This window comes from Papio anubis, chromosome 1, assembly GCF_008728515.1.
Source record: "Papio anubis isolate 15944 chromosome 1, Panubis1.0, whole genome shotgun sequence".
Taxonomy (NCBI): Eukaryota; Metazoa; Chordata; class Mammalia; order Primates; family Cercopithecidae; genus Papio; species Papio anubis.
In genome coordinates, this window is record NC_044976.1 from 195,225,908 (window position 1) to 195,242,864 (window position 16,957).

Sequence of the window (16,957 nt, forward strand, 5' to 3'; positions counted from 1 at the left end):
AAAAGAAGATAGGGTCTCTGCTGCTAAGCCTAGGAGACAAGAAATGCACATAAAGCTAAAAAAAGGTCAAAAGTAGTGTTTAGGAGAATTATATAGTTAAGTGCAGTAGGGTTTAAAAGAACCAATGAGGGCTGGGCACGGTGGCTCACGTCTGTATTCCCAGCACTTTGGGAGGCCGAGGTGGGTGGATCTGAGGTCAGGAGTTCAAGACCAACTGGGCCAACATGGCGAAACCCCCTCTCTACTGAAAATACAAAAATTAGCGGAGTGTGGAGGTGGGTGCCTGTAGTGCCAGCTACTCGGGAGGCTGAGGCAGGAGAATCGCTTGAACCTGGAGGCAGAGGTTGCAGTGAGCCGAGACTGTGCTACTGCACTCCAGCCTGGGCAACAAGAGTGAAACTCCATCTCAAAAAAACAAAAGACAAAAAACAAAACCCACCAATGATAGGAAGTACAAGAGGATACAGCTCAGCCAGCTTCCAGGGTTTTTTTTTGTTTTTTTTTTTGAGACGGAGTCTCGAACTGTCGCTCAGGCTGGAGTGCAGTGGTGCCATTTCAACTCACTGCAAGCTCCGCCTCTGGGTTCACGCCACTCTACTGCCTCAGCCTCCCGAGTAGCTGGGACTACAGGTGCCCGCCACCACGCCCATCTAATCCGTCTAATTTTTTGTATTTTTAGTAGAGACGGGGTTTCACCGTGTTAGCCAGGATGGTCTCGATCTCCTGACCTTGTGATCCGCCCGCCTCGGCCTCCCAAAGTGCTGGGATTACAGGCGTAAGCCACCGCGCCCGGCGCCAGCTTCCAGGTTTTCTCACTCACTCTCTCTCTCTCTCACACACACACCCCAGTCTGAAAAAGCTGAAACCGTCTACAATGGCTGAAACCACGCTGCTGAGGCATTTTAAAAATTTAATTAGTTACCAGCATGTATAAATTGAAGTTTCACATAAAACCCAGGATTTCTGGATTTTCCTGAGAAACGAAGTCATCTCAGAAACTGGGTGCTCATTCTCCTAGAGAAATGCGTTGGATTTGGGTATCAAATTCTCCTTTCAGATGAACTTAATGCTCCTTTATCCATCATAGTACCTTCCACCATTTTTTTAGGCTCAGCTTGCATAACGTAATTTATATTCTCTCGCTAATCTAGGCATCTGGATTTATGACCCCTTCTCTAGACACATTACTTACTCACTGCACTATCACACTATGAATTTTCAGGCATCCGTGATTTGACTTCCACTTTGCCTAGAAAGTCCTTTGCTTTCTCCAAAAGCACTCCTACTCCCCTAAGGCACTGCTTCAATTCTTTTCGTTAGTTTCTTCTGACCACCCTCTCAACCGTGTCACGTAGCACTGTGGTAATACTTCTATTAAAACCCTTATCAAAGCGTATGCACAAGCTGCTTCTCCTCGCGCTGACATTCGCTCCTTGAGGCCAGCGGCCCACAACTAACTCATTTCGCGGCCCCAGCTGCACGTCCTTGCCCTGGCACCTACACCCAGGCGTTCAGTACGTTTGCGCAAGTCAGACTTCTTACTTCACGGCAAACCCAAGCTAAACTAATATTACGATTACAGATGTGCGGCTGAGGTGGAAGCCAAGATTATCCCAATTGCTGGATTCTGGCCGAGAAAAAGGCGCGCGCCAGCACCCCAATCAGTAAAAACTACCGGGCAAAGTTCGCCGCCGCAGCTATCCTGCTCTAGGTCTGAAATAGTTCTAATTCTCGCGAGATTCGGCCTGAGTACCAGCCTTCAGCTCCAGTGACTTGCGGGTTCGTTTCCTCTAGATTCTCGTGGCCACACCGTTCTCAGACACGAACCTTTCCGGTGCTATGCCCCGGAAGCGGAAGTGCGATCTTCGGGCTGTCAGAGTTGGTCTGTTACTCGGTGGTGGTGGACTCTACGGAAGCCGTTTTCGCTTCACTTTTACTGGCTCTAGAGCGCTTTCCCCCTGGCGGGTGGGAGTGCAGGGACGAAGGTGCGAGATGAGCACTATGTTCGCAGACACTCTCCTCATCGTTTTTATCTCTGTGTGCACGGCTTTGCTCGCAGAAGGTGAGAGCGGCTATTTCTCAGACGTTTGATCAGTCCCCGGGAGGAAGGGCCCCGGGGTCCCTTGTGCCTCCAGGGGAAAGATCGCGAGCCTTACTTGCTAGAGACGCTCATCTACTCTATTCCAGGGGATCTCTGGGCAACTCGTGAACAGGAGCGGGAGGGGAGTGTGGAGTCGATTGCCGAGTTTTCTTTGGTCTCAGGTAGATTTCACTTGTGTAATGGTGGAGACACCTTCACATCATGTTACTGTTGTTTTGGCTGAAGACTCAGTTGTATTAGCCTTTGAAAAAGTTAACTGTGGGTAAATACAAAGCAAAAAGTTGGAATCCCTCCTTCTCCAACAGTAACCTCTAATAGTTTGTTGTGATCGTTCCAGTCATTTCTCTATTAACATGTTGCTTTTAATGTTTTAGGCATAACCTGGGTCCTGGTTTACAGGACAGACAAGTACAAGAGACTGAAGGCAGAAGTGGAAAAACAGAGTAAAAAATGTGAGTATGACAACACATTAGAAATAATTTCAACACGTCAAGCTCATTAAGTCCATGTTCACAGTAAATATTTTAAGAGCACCAGCTGGTACAAAGATGAACCTGACTTGAAGCCTATTTAGAACTAGAAGACTTTTATGCAAAATGTGTAATACCAACTAGAGAGAAGTGGGGGACGTGGCAGATACATGTTTTGTGCTGTGGTGGTTCTAAAAAGAGGTTCAGCCTGGCGCAGTGGCTTACTCCTGTTAATCCCAGCACTTTGGAAGGCTGAGGCAGGACTGAACCTAGGGGTTTGAGACCAGCCAGGGTAACATAGGGAGACCTCATCTCTACAAAAAAAAAATTAGCTGGGTATGGTGGTACACGCCTATAGTCCCAGCTATTTGGGAGACTGAAGCATGAAGATCCCTTGAGCCCAGGAGGTTGAGGCCACAGTGGGCCACGATGGTGTCACTACACTGCCTCCTGGGCAATAGAGTGAGACTTGTCTTTAGAAAAACAAGAAGAGGTTTCATTCAGTTGTGCGGAACCATGGTAGCCTTCATAATGCTGATGGCCTTGCAGTTCCTTGTGGATAGTTAGAATTTGGATAGAGAATGAAATGGGGAAAGGAAATTCCAGGTAAAGGAAATAACATATGAGCAAAAATACGGAAATCTTAACATTTAAGGCATGTTTGGAGGATAATAGGTCGTTATGACTGGTGTCAAGGTAAGTGGTGTCTTCAGAGATAAGCCAGGTTTCAGTTGGGTTAGGAAGTTGAAGAGGTGTTTGAGGAAAAGATTAAAAACAAGAAGGGTTTGTTACCTTTGAAATAAAGCAGGAATTCCACAGGACTCAGCTAAAGGTACAAGGTGAATGGTTCCTTATAGGCCTGATTTAGTTTTCTCTGTTCTTTTCTCCCTTATAAGGATTAAATGTAACTTTTGTTTCTTAGAATTCCTACAACTTTCTGTATTCTGTGACTTTTTCTTATATCTTCATAGGGATTTGAAGTTTTTTTCTTAAATTACCACATTTGATCCACACAGCAACCATTTGTGGTCACTCGTATAAATATTACTTCCATGTCATAGGAAAGAAAACTGAGCCTCAGGATGATAATGACGACTTACGTCACAGAGCAAACAAAGAATAGAGACCAGACTCAGGCTTTTAAAATTACAGCTTACTGTTCCTTCATTTACTCAATGTTGATTATGTACCTCAGCATATCTGAGCCAAACTCCTTATCTTTACCTTCACAAACAAGATACTCTTCCAGGATTTCCCTATTTTGGTGATGGGTACCTCCATGCTTCCAGTAGTGTAAGCCAGAAACCTTGATATGCTTTATTAATTTGGCTTCCAGGATACCATACTCTCGGTTTTGCTGCTCTCCATCTTACTGGTCATCCTTTTTTTATTTTTTACTTTTTAATTTAATTTTTTTTTTTTTTTTTTTTTTTGAGACAGGGTCTCACTCTGTCACCCCCAACAGCTCATTGCACCCTGGACCTCCCAGGCTTAAGCGATCCTCCTGCCTCAGACTCCTGAGTAGCTGGGACTACAGATGCACGCCACCATGACTGGCTAATATTTTGGAGAGATGAGGTCTTGCTCTGTTGTCAGGGCTGATCTCAAACTCCTGGGCTCAAGCGATCCTCCTGGTTAGGCCTCCCAAAGTGCTGGGATTTACAGGCATGAACCACAGTGCCCAGCCCTTACTGATCATTCTTCTGCAGTTTACTTGTTGGTTTCATTTCTTGACCTCCTGTTGTTAGGGGTTACACGAAATTTAGGTTTTTTCTCTACATTCACTTCCTTGGTGAACTTATCTTTCAGCTGTATTGGCCAGTGACTCCACTCCCAAATTTATGTAACCCTCTCTCCTTAATGCAAGATTCACATATCCATGGATCAATTTGTTATCTCAGCTAGAATGTTTGGTGGACATCTCAGTCCCAACACGTCCCAAATTGAATACTTGTTCCTCATGTCTAAGCCTGTGTCATTTGTAGCCTTCTTTATATTGGTCTATGGCATTTCTGTCCTTCCACTTGCTCAGGCCATAATTCTTGTGCAGTTATCTTTTACTCTTCTTTTTTTTTTTTTTTTTTTTTTTTTGAGACGGAGTCTCACTCTGCCGCCCAGGCTGGAGTGCAATGGCCGGATCTCAGCTCACTGCAAGCTCCGCCTCCCGGGTTCACGCCATTCTCCTGCCTCAGCCTCCCGAGTAGTTGGGACTACAGGCGCCCACCACCGCGCCGGCTAGTTTTTTGTATTTTTTAGTAGAGACGGGGTTTCACCATGTTCGCCAGGATGGTCTCGATCTCCTGACCTCGTGATCCGCCCGTCTCGGCCTCCCAAAGTGCTGGGATTACAGGCTTGAGCCACCGCGCCCAGCTTCTTTTACTCTTCTTAAAACCCACATCTAGTTTGTCTGCAGATACTGTGGGGTCTCCTTTTTGGGGAAATACCCCAAACCAGTAAAGGTTCAGAGAGCTTCCGATATCCAGAATTTGACCATTTTTCATTAGCTCCAGTGTTAACCACTGTGGTCTAAGCACTGTGATCTTTTGCATGGATTATTGCAAGTCTCCAATAAGCGTTCCTGTCTTCCTGAAGTCTGTTCTCAAGATGACAGCCAGAATAATCTTTTTAAAAGCCTATTAGGTCATGTCCCTTTCACTCAGCAGAAAAGCCAGCATCCTTATAATGGCCTACAGAGCTTCCTTTTTACCACTCTGATATTCTTTCTTCTCACTTACCCTGCTTTACCCACACTGTCCAACTTGCTGTTCTTTACACATACTGGCCATACTCTGTGCTGAGACCTTTCTAGTGGTTGTTCCTTCTGCCTAGAAATGTTCTTCCCTACAGTATGTGCTGGGCTAATCCTATTACCTTATTCAAATCTTTGTTCCAACATCACCCCTGACACTTAAGTTGACCACTCTATTTGAAACTGCAGGCCGGGCGCGGTGGCTCACGCCTGTAATCCCAGCACTTTGGGAGGCCGAGGCGGGCAGATCACAAGGTCAGGAGATCGAGACCACGGTGAAACCCTGTCTCTACTAAAAATACAAAAAATGAGCCGGGCGCGGTGGCGGACGCCTGTAGTCCCAGCTACTCAGGAGGCTGAGGCGGGAGAATGGCATGATCCTGGGAGGCAGAGCTTGCAGTGAGCCGAGATCATGCCACTGCACTCCAGCTTGGGGGACAGAGCAAGACTCCGTCTCAAAAAAAAAACAAAAAAAAACAAAAAAACTGCAACCTGCCAATCTCTCCTACTCCTAATATTCCTTACCCTGTTCTATTTTTTTCTGTTGCTTTTATTACTTTCTAATATACTGTATGATTTACTTATTTATCATGTTATTGTTTAGTGTGTATTTCTACCTGCTAGAATGAAAACTCCACTAGGGCAGGGTTCTTTGTTGTTGTTTACCTATGTATCCTGTTTACCTAGAACACTGACTGGCACATAGTAAATGTTTAATAAACATTTATTGATTTGAATGCTTTCTTCTTTTGCCCCATATATGCAGTCCGTTACCAAGCCCTATTGCTGTTTTCCTGATTAGTTTTCAGATCATTTCACATCTCTCCATTTCTCCTACCACCACCTAGTCTAAACTTCTATTATATTTCATTTAATCTGCTGCAGTAACCTCCTCTCTGGTCCACCTGCACCCACTCAAATTTGTCCCCTATAATCCATCTAGGGTAATGTTTTAAAACACAAATCTGATTATGTTACTTGTCCTTCTTAAAACCTTTCAATTTCTTCACAATTGCTTTAGGATAAACATGTGGCCTGTAAGGTCCAGCACGGTACAGCACCACCCTTCCTTCTCCTGGCTACGTCTTGTATCATGTTCTCTCTTGCTCCCTATTCTCTATTCATTCATGCCTTTTTTCTGTCCTCTGGGCTAGTCTTATGGTTTCCTACTACAGGCACTTTGTATCTGTTGTTCCTCCTATCTGGAATAATTTTCCCTTCTCATTTTGTTTAGTAAAATCCTACACATTCTTCAGATCTTATCCAGTCTCCCAGACGGGGCCAAATCTTCCTATCATAGTTTATGATTTATCCACATACCTCTCCTTAGAGTGTTTGTAACAATTGCAGTTTTACCTGTATATGATTATGGTCATCAGGGTAATGTGTCTCTCCTCAACAAAACTGTAATTTCTATGAGGACAAAGGCCATTGTATCCACAGTACCTAATGCAGTGCCTGGCACATATTAGATACTTGATAAATGTATATTGAATAAATTATCTGTATAGCATAACATCACATGTATTCTTTGTGAAAAATTGTTGTGCTATGATCCTGTGCTAGTTGGCAGCACGCAGTGGCATCCCTGTATACAGTTCTTCATGTCATTTATATCATTGAGTAGTTTTATGAAATACAAAACAAATTTAGCTTCAAATTTGTTTGAATATACTCATACCTTAAATATTTATATAATATGGATTTGCCCTATAGATTTTGAGCTTCACTGGTATCTACAATATTGCCTTGTCTTTAATTATTTACATTATAGAAATAAATGAAGTCTCCTTCACTGTACACTGCAAAAGTAATACCGTTGAGGCCAGGCGCAGTGGCTTACACCTGTAATCCCAACACTTTGGGAGGCTGAGGCAGGTAGATTGCTTGAGCTCAGGAGTTCAAGACCAGCCTGGGCAACATGGCAAAACCCCATCTCTACAAAACATACAAAAAATTAGCCTGACACAGTGGCGTGTGTCTGTGGTCCCAACTACTTGGGAGGCTGAGGTGGGAGGATTGCTTGAGCTCAGGAGGTGGAGTTTGCAGTGAGCAGAGATGGGAAATTGGGCCACTGCATTCCAGCCTAGGTGACAGAGTGAGATCCAATCTTGAACAAAAACAAAACAAAGTAATACATTTGCCAGTTTACACGTCTATAGTTGCAATTTTACTATAATTTCTTCATATACTTCCTTTGAAGGTAAGTATGAGGTAGGTTGATGATTGGAATGACTCATGGCATTTCTTGTGGTCTTAGGTCCTCTACTCCGGATAATCTACCAAAACTCAGTAAGCATGTATTATTTTTTTTTATATGATCAATTGAAATATTTGATTGCTTGCTATGTGTTGAGTTTACCATAGCAAGTACAATATAAAATGAGCGGCCACAAATTCTGTCTCTGGAATGTATAATCAAATGCACAGCTATTATATTTAGCATGAGGAATATTAAAAGGGAAAAACATACGGTAAATTTCCTCTTTGAACAAATATCTTAATTGCAAATACAGAATTCCTTCTGATACTTAGTATGAATTTAAGCAAGGGAAGTTTATAGGGTTTTTGAAGAACATCAAAAAATATAAAGAGGTTTGAATCAGAATTTGATATAGGTTACTTTGCTTGTGCTGATCTGGTCCTTGGCATTTTTAAAAGAATACTGATACCCAAAAAGCAGTCCTACTGAGCTGCCTTTAGCAAAAGAAAATGCTTTCTTAAAGGTAGTGAGTTGGTTGACTCAGATGGTCACTGGGCTTATAGATGTACTCTGAATATCAGTGGGTCTCCTTTTATTGTGTTACTATTATAATATATACTAATGAAAGGATACTTCAATAAATGAGAAAGATTACAGTACAGTATATATAACTTGATTCTTGTAACACATTTGTTTATTTGAGAGCATTTACTAAGTATAAATTGCTGTGAAGTATGAGTTATGTTGTTTACGGTAAAATAGGATAAATCTTTTAGAACAATCTATAAACTGTTTGGCAGAACTTTGGAATTCAGAATGCAGGAATACCAGGTCATGGACAGAAATGCGTTTCATAGTAGACATCTTTTATTTTTGTCAACTCTGACATTTCTACTTCTTGTTGTCAGGTAAGATTCTGATGAATAAATATCAACACACCAAGGTTTCATCACAACCTCATGAAGTTTGAAAAATATTAGATTAATATATCCCTAAAAACAGTTTATCTAGTCTCAATCTGGTCTGCTAGAAGACCAGACTAATGTTTATGAAATTGTCTTATGTTTCCATTCTCTAGCCTTCTGTCTTTTTATTGCCCTGTTTTCTATGCAGTCACGATTGAATGCCAAGTAGTTGTGTTACAGTCCTTCTAGGGTGGGAAAGAAATATTTTTGTTTCTTTGTTTAATAATAATGATAAAGAATAAAACATTAAGTGTTTTCTAAATCCATTTTGTCTTTTGAAATGTTATCCTTATAACATTTTAATAAAAATGTTTATTTTTTATTTATTTATTTTTTTGAGACAGGGTTTCACTGTGTCACCCAGGTTGGAGTACAGTGGCCCAATCATGGCTCACTGCAGTGTCGACTTCCTGGGCTCCTGTGATCCTCTCATCTCAGCCTCCTGAGCAGCTGGCACCACAGGAGTGCACCACCATGGCTGGCTGATTTTGTAGTTTTGGTAGAGACGAGGTTTCGCCATGTTGCCCATGCTGATCTCGAACTCCTGAACTGAAACAATCCTCCCATCTTGGCCTCTCAAAGTGCTGGGCTTACAGACCTGAGCCACTGCACCCAACATAAAATGTTGTTTTTATAACATCTTAAAATGTGAAATTTGACATTTTTCTTTTATGATCTCTCACTAGTATGTTCATTCAAAATCTTTCTCTCTCTCTTTCCGTATACATGATGTTGTGTTTTATTTTATTTTATTTTGGCAACAGGATTTCTCTCTCTCATAGGCTGGAGTGCAGTGGAGCGAACACAGCTCACTGCAGCCTCAAGCTCCTAGGCTCAAGAGCTCCTCCTGCCTCAGCCTTCTGAGTAGCTGGGACTATAGGCATGTGCCACCACACTCAGCTAATTTTTAAATTTTTTATAGAGACAGAGTCTTGCCATGTTGCCCAGGCTGATCCCAAACTCCTGGGCTCAAGCAGTCTTCCTGTTTCACCCTCCCAAAGTGTTGGGATTACAGGTGTAAGCCACCATGCCTCGCCTATATCTTATCTTTCTCTTTACCTAGAACAGTATCTGTTACTCAGTCTCCCAGAACATACATAAACTATACACACATACACACACACACACACACACACAAATCACATAAATCACATATTTTCGCCAACCCTTTAAATTTCATTTGCAATATTGGAGTCAAATTGAATTTTACAATTCTTAGATAAAGCAGTGATACTAATTTTGCTTTTAGAATTCAGGGACAGACTTCTTCTACTAAGGGAAAGAGTTCTACCTGCTAATTCTCTTTAATGTAGGTTTTAGAAATGATACTTATACCGTACTGTTTGCCATTAGCATACTAAAATAATATGGGTAACAGGTAATATAAATAAACTAAGTAAAGGCAATTTTTGACATATCCCTAGTCCATTTACAGGAGATTAAAGATAGAAAATATAATATAAATACGTTATACTATTTCTTTTTCTTTTTCTTTTTCTTTTCTTTTCTTTTCTTTTTTTTTTTTTTGAGATGGGGTCTCGCTCTGTTGCCAGACTGGAGTGCAGTGGTGAGATCTCGGCTCACTGCAACTTCTGCCTCCCGGGTTCAAGCAATTCTCTTGCCTCTGCCTCCCAAGTAGCTGGGACTACAGGCATGTGCCACCACGCGCAGCTAATTTTTGTATTTTTAGTAGAGATGGGTTTTCACCATGTTGGCCAGGATGGTCTGGATCTCTTGACCTCGTGATCCACCCGCCTTGGCCTTCCAAAGCGCTGGGATTACAGGTGTGAACCACCGCGCCTGGTCCACTATTTCTTTTTCAAAAGCTTATTGTTATGTAATCTTGATAGTAATTGAAATGCATCAGAAAAATTGGTCTTTTTTTTTTTTTTTTTTTTGAGAGACAGAGTCTCGCTCTGTTGCCCAGACTGGAGTGGAATGGTGCGATCTTGACTCACTGCAACCTCCACCTTCTGGGTTCAAGTGATTCTCCTGCCTCAGCTTCCCACACAGCTGGAATTACAGGCGTATGCCACTACGCCCAGCTCAGTTTTGTATGTTTTTTAGTAGAGATGGGGTTTCACTATATGTTGGCGAGGCTGGTCTCAAACTCCTGACCTCAGGTGATTCGCCCGCCTAGGCCTCCCAAAGTGCTGGGGTTACAGGTGTGAGTCACTGCGTCTGGCTGGTCTTAGCTTTTCTGGCTCTCCTGATTTTCCTGCAGTGTGCATATATCTATCTTGTCACATTACTGTAATTGTCATTTGATTATCTCCCCTGACTAAAGTATTCTTTAGAAGGTAGGGAGCATATTTTTTTCATCTGCTTAGAGTTATTTAGGCAGCGAATAACTGAGTGAATAAATTTCTACCGTTTGTCATAAGATAATGGAATTACAATTAACCTAGTTATCTGAGAGAGCAGAATTTGAAAATTGTGCTTTGACGCTAGCTAAGGTAATCATCCTCAGCTGATGGTCTGTTTTCATTATGATCGTATCAATATAATTCTTTATGGGTATTTGATTAATGATGCTTAGAATTGTTGTTTCATTCTTAGAATGTTGCATCTACCTTTTACCATCAGTAGCTGTGAGAGTGGACCAGTTAACTTAATCATGACCATAATCAGTCACTGTGTAACTTTCTTGCAAGCTTTTTTCATTGGTTCAGCTGTAATAAAGCATCCTTTGTTTCTTTGGTATAGTCCAGTTAATTTTTACTATGTTACTATGTTGTTTACAGTGGAAAAGAAGAAGGAAACAATAACAGAGTCAGCTGGTCGACAACAGAAAAAGAAAATAGGTAAGATGAGATATTAGTCAAAATGAAATTTGGTTTTTCTTGGAAAAAAATTAATTCTTAGATAATGAAACTATAATAAAATTATTAATAGTGATAACTCACATTTCTATGATTTTATGGTTTATAAAGCACGTGCATTCTTTATCTCACTTGATTCTTACCCATTTCGTGAGGTATACAGGACAAATTTAAGCAGTTCCTCTATTTTTGCTCTTAGCTTTGGAATTTGAGTTTTGTAAAATGACAGTTGTGGCTTTTGAACTTGGCTGAGGGTTTTTGGCATAGTTTGTAAAAGCATATTTTTTTTATATCTGGGATGATTATTTCCACTTAAGTCTTACTTGTATTCGTTGTTTCCATGGCTTCCTTACTGAGTATTGACTAGTGATGGAAATCCACCAAGGGGTAGGAAATTTTCTGAGTAATTTTGATATAATTGGAGAAATAATGAACATATCATATGTTTTTAGTTTTTTAGTATAATTTAGAATTTAAGTAATTCTGTTTTCCAAAAGGCAATTCATAAGGATTGTATATGATTTGTTTTTATACATTATGATGTTTCTTGATTCTGAAATTAGGAAAAAGATTATTATGAGATTGTGTATTTGTTTCAGAAACTGTGTCTGTATACCTAGGTCACTGCTGTTACAGCCCAGGGGAGAATTCCGTGCAATTAGATTATGTCAATTCCTGTTCTGATTAAAGTTTTTCAGTTAGTATAGTGATCCTGGATGTTTTTTAAGTGGTCTGTTTACTTAATTCTATGGGAAAATGCTATTGAACATTTACTGTATGTGTCAGTTATCCCTAACGGCATTGGAGAAACAGAGTAGAAAAAGATTCTATTTTTATGAACTGTGTTTAGAGGGGGAAAATAGACCAGAAAATAAATGATTACTATGCAGGATGATAAGTACTTTTTTGTTTGTTTGCTTGTTTTGTTTTTGTTTTTTTTGAGACGGAATGTCACTCGTTTCCCAGGCTGTAGTGCAGTGGTGTGATCTCGGCTCACGGCGACCTCGGCCTCCCGGATTCAAGCGATTTTCCTTCCTCAGCCTCACGAGTAGCTGGGACTATGGGCATGTACCACCACACCTGGCTAATTTTTGTATTTTTAGTAGAGACAGGATTTCCCCAAGTTAGCCAGGCTGGTTTCAAACTTCTGACCTCAGGTGATCCGCCTGCCTCAACCTCTCCAAGTGCTGGGCTTATGGGCGTGAGCCACCGTGCTGGCCGAGAGTCTTGAGGAACAGAAATTTAAGGAACAACAGAGGAAGTAAAGTTCTGAAAAAGTATTGCCAGATAAGTTGAAAGTAGTAGTGTCACAGAAGTTGAGAGGAGAGTGTCAGGGAGGAGGAAGGACCTGATGATGATGGTAAATGTCTAAGAAATGGAGGTTATTAGTGCTTTTAGCAAAAATGGTTTCAGTGGCATGATGGGGGACAGAAGCCAGATCATATAAATGAAGGAGAGAATGCAGACATTGAGAATGCAGACAGTGAGAAAATGAAGACATTGAACATGGACAACTCTTTCAAGTACCTTTGCTATAAAGAATAGGAAGGATATAAGAATGGAAGGCAGATTATCCTCTGTCCTTAAATTGGCAACACAGAGTATCTGAATTCAAATGATCTTAACATGGAGTGCAACCCTGAATTGTTTGCTCACCCAAAAAAAAAATCTCATCAGAAGTTATAAGAAATAGTATTTATGGCTGGGCGTGGTGGCTCACACCTGTAATCCCAGCACTTTGGGAGACCAAGACGGGTGGCTCACCTGAGGTCAGGAGTTCAATACCAGCCTGACCAACATGACGAAACCCTGTCTCTACTAAAAATACAAAAATTAACCAGGCATAGTGGCGCATGCCTGTAATCCCAGCTACTTGGGAGGCTGAGGCAAGAGAATCACTTGAATCCGGCAGGTGGGAGGTGAAGGTTGCAGTGAGCTGAGATCGTGCCATTTTACTCCAGACTGGACAACAAGAGCAAAACTTTGTTGCAAAAAAAAAAGTAGTAGTATTTATGAAGAGTTGCTTATCAAAATCTTACTAGGAATTATGAGATGTAATATTTATGAGGAATTGCTTGAAAGATGATCTATCCATTCTCTAGATTTGTACATTTTAATCTTAGATTAAGCCAGACTATCAGAAATCTGTAAACCTAAACTGGATTATTTTGGACTTCATAAAATGCTTTTACTGTATTTCGCCTTGGCATTTGCATTGTTAGGCTTATGAAAAATTCAGTCAGGTATCATACACTTTGTTATAGTATTACTATGGAATATATTTAAAAACATCCACAACATTACACAATTGTCTTTCGATAAGAAATTGTGGAAACTGTTTCTATTAGTTTTCAATGTCAGGAAAAGTAGCAGTTCTCATAAGTAATTGATTTATTTTATCTTACTGACACTGTGTTCAAACTGATTTTTGTTTTCCTTTGAATTGGCTGCTGTTAAGCCTAGAATGAGATTTGCTGTTCATCTCCAGCAAGTTTATAGGACCAATTAAATGTATTTTTATGTACGGATCCTCTATGGTTTTGTTATTATCTAACCCTTACTTTTTCTTAGCCCAGATTCCTCACGTGAACTTATTTACAAATATATATATAGTATCTGGGGAAAAAGGGGGCATAAAGAGTAAAGCCACTGCACTGAAAGAAGGGAGTTTTCAGTAAGAGGGAAGCAGCCAGCAATATTCAGTGTTCCAGAGAAGCAAAATGTCATTGATTTCACTAGGTGAAGCTCTTTGATAACAGTCCTTGAAAGAACCATTAATCTGCAGTGGAAGTGTCTTTTGCTTTTTAACTGAAGATTTGATGTTCCCAGTTCTTAATTTCAGAAGCAAATGTTTTGGCTATTTTGCATTTCCCTCTTATAGAAGAAAAATGAATTTACTTTTGGCATATGAATTTTATATAGTTTGTTTTGTTGCATTCCAAATAAAGAAGTCATTAGAGGTTTATTTGAAGGATATACGTGATGAGAAACTCAGGCAAAGCTGAACTAAGTGGTTACAGTAAGGCAGGAACCGTGGTAAAGCAAGTCCTGCAAGCAGAGCAAGTCTTGAGAAAAAGTCAGACAGGGATCTTCACTGTAAGATTTCACTAATTTTTTTGGCATTCAGCTTTTGCCTTCACCTAACCTTCCCTGTGTCCTTCCCCGCCACCAACCCCTTAGGAATATCCGCTCCAGATGCTTGTGTCCTGGGGTTCTATCTCAGTATTTTCATAGTGTGATCTATAGACTACCTACATCAGTATTGCTTGAGATACTTACGAAAAATGAAGGGTTCCAAGTATTACTCCCAGACTTTACTGAGTCAGGATCTCTGGATGTGGGACCCAGGAGTCTACTTTTTTCTTTTTCTTTTTTTAAACAAGCTGTTCATATAATTCTTAGGCAAATTAAGTTTTGGAGCCAGTACTATATTATAACTTTTCTATTTCTGTTCCCCTAGTTAATTGATTTATTTTACCAAAATTTTCTAGCATAAATTCCTGAGAGGGGAATCTAATTGGTCCAGCCAATCTTTTTATGCCATAGGCCTATGGTTTGACTGCCTCTTGGGTCAGCAGTAGTAGGACAGAGGATGTTATAAATCTTCATGAGGCTAACCCTTCAACTAGGTATGATGCCAGGCAGATATCCCCAGAAGGTGGGTGGGAAAGGGCGGGCAGACATTCTGAAGCTTGTCTGAGTGGGATAAATATCTCTTTTCTTCTCTTTTTTAGTTTTGTTTTGTTTTGTGTTTGTTTTTGAGGCAGGGTTACTCTCTGTCAGCCCAGGCTGAAGTATAGTGCCATGTTCATGGCTCACTGCAACCCTTAACTCCTCTTGCCTCAGCTTCCTTGAATAACTCAGACTATAGGCATATACCACCATGCCTGGCTAATTTTTAAGTTTTTTTTGTAGAGATGGGGTTTCTCTGTGTTGCCCTTGAACTCCTGGGCTCAAGCAATCCTCCTAATTCAGCCTCCCAAAGAGCTGGGATTACAGATGTGGGCTACCACACCTGGCCTTTTTTCTGGCCTTTTTTCTTCATGACCTGGATTTAAATATGAGAGGAAATTTTTGAAATTTAATATATTTGGGGCCCTGAATTTATACATTCATTCTAGGCCGTTTTCTGTGTTATTTGGATTGGCTGAAGGTCTACTGACTCTGTGGTCAGATGGATGTCATCATTGCTGCTAGTTTATTCCAACAGCCACAAGAAATGTAGCTCCATTTTTGGAGTATTCCTTTTCTGACTTTTAATTTTCCCTTTTGCTAGTCACCTTGGAAAATAAATCATTCTAAATATAAATGTATCTTCTGCATATTTCCAGATTATTCTTTCCATGAAATTTTCTCAAATTTCATAGATGTTGTATTCTAAAAGTTCACTACTTAGAGAATGCATAGTTTTTTGTTTTTTTTATTTTAAGACAGAGTCTTACCCTGTCGCCTAGGCTGGAGCACAGTGATGCGTTCATGGCCCAGTGCAGCCTCAAACTCCTGGGCTCAAGTAATCCTCCCACTGTAGCCTCCCAGTAGCTGGGACTACAGGGGCATACCATCATGGTTGGCTAATTTGTAAATTTTTTGTAGAGACAGGGTCTTGCTATGTTACCCAGGATGGTCTTGAACTCCTGGCCTCAAGTGGTGTTTACCTCAGCCTCCCAAAGTGCTGGCATTGCCCAGCTAGAACCTGAATTTTAAGTTCATCCTATCAACTGGCTTATAATTTTAGACTATATGCCATTTTAGAGAAATTGAAAAAAGGGAGAAAATTTAAGAGAAGGATAACTAATTTGAGACATCTAAGTACAATCATTATATTTACAAATTAACTAGCAATTCCCATTGGTGTAACATAAGCATATATATTAATGTACAGAGTTAAGACATTTAATGCCAGAGGTAATTTCAAAAAAACTCTAAAGATTGTATTTATTTAAACTGAAATATTTTGGTGCTCTGCTGAATTTGAATCTTCTGAGTACAAAATGTATACTATCCCCGGTGTTTTCATCATCTTATTAAATGATATTGAGATAGAGTACTTTTGTAATCACCAACCAGTGACAGTTTATTTAACAGCTGCTTTGTGCTCAGCATTATATGTATTAACCATCTCATTAATTCATTGCAGAGAGACAAGAAGAGAAACTGAAGAATAACAACAGAGATCTATCAATGGTAAGAGACCTAAATATAACTTCATGGTTAACCACATAATGTTTTTAGCAAAAGACTGATTTACATCAAGTGCATTGCACTCACCTTTTCAGAAATTTATCACTTGTGAAGGCTATAAATAATATCATGGGTGTTCCTGGACCAAATGGAAGTGAAAATATGCTCCTGCTCTTAAACTTCATTTTAATATTATAAGTAGCTTTTTTAGACTGTCTCAGAGGTCATAATTTGTCCTCTTCACACAGTTCTTAGTTCCCTCTTGTGTTTTCAAATGAAGTAGTTCATTTTCTTTTTCTTGTGTATGTTAATGCTGAATCTTTGGTTTTATGGTGATATGTGTAATCCCAATATAGGAGTTGGAACATTATAAATGGCTTTTATTATTGTCTTGTGTTGTTGTTTCTTTTTTAGAGACAGGGTCTTGCTTTGTCACCCAGGCTGGAATGTAGTAGCACCATCAGAG

The 16,957-nt window shown here is 40.3% G+C and overlaps 1 protein-coding gene across 1 annotated transcript in view; it reads left to right on the forward strand.

Moving 5' to 3' along the window:
• Positions 1 to 839: 839 nt before the first annotated feature.
• Positions 840 to 16,957, forward strand: part of TMCO1 (transmembrane and coiled-coil domains 1) — a 42,150-nt gene continuing 26,032 nt past the window's right edge. Inside the window, exons 1-4 of the mRNA XM_021931059.2 lie at positions 840 to 2,062; positions 2,476 to 2,553; positions 11,233 to 11,292; positions 16,448 to 16,494. Of these exons, the coding sequence (XP_021786751.1) occupies positions 1,840 to 2,062; positions 2,476 to 2,553; positions 11,233 to 11,292; positions 16,448 to 16,494 (408 nt within the window). The 5' untranslated portion in view covers positions 840 to 1,839. The remainder of the gene's footprint in view (positions 2,063 to 2,475; positions 2,554 to 11,232; positions 11,293 to 16,447; positions 16,495 to 16,957) is intronic.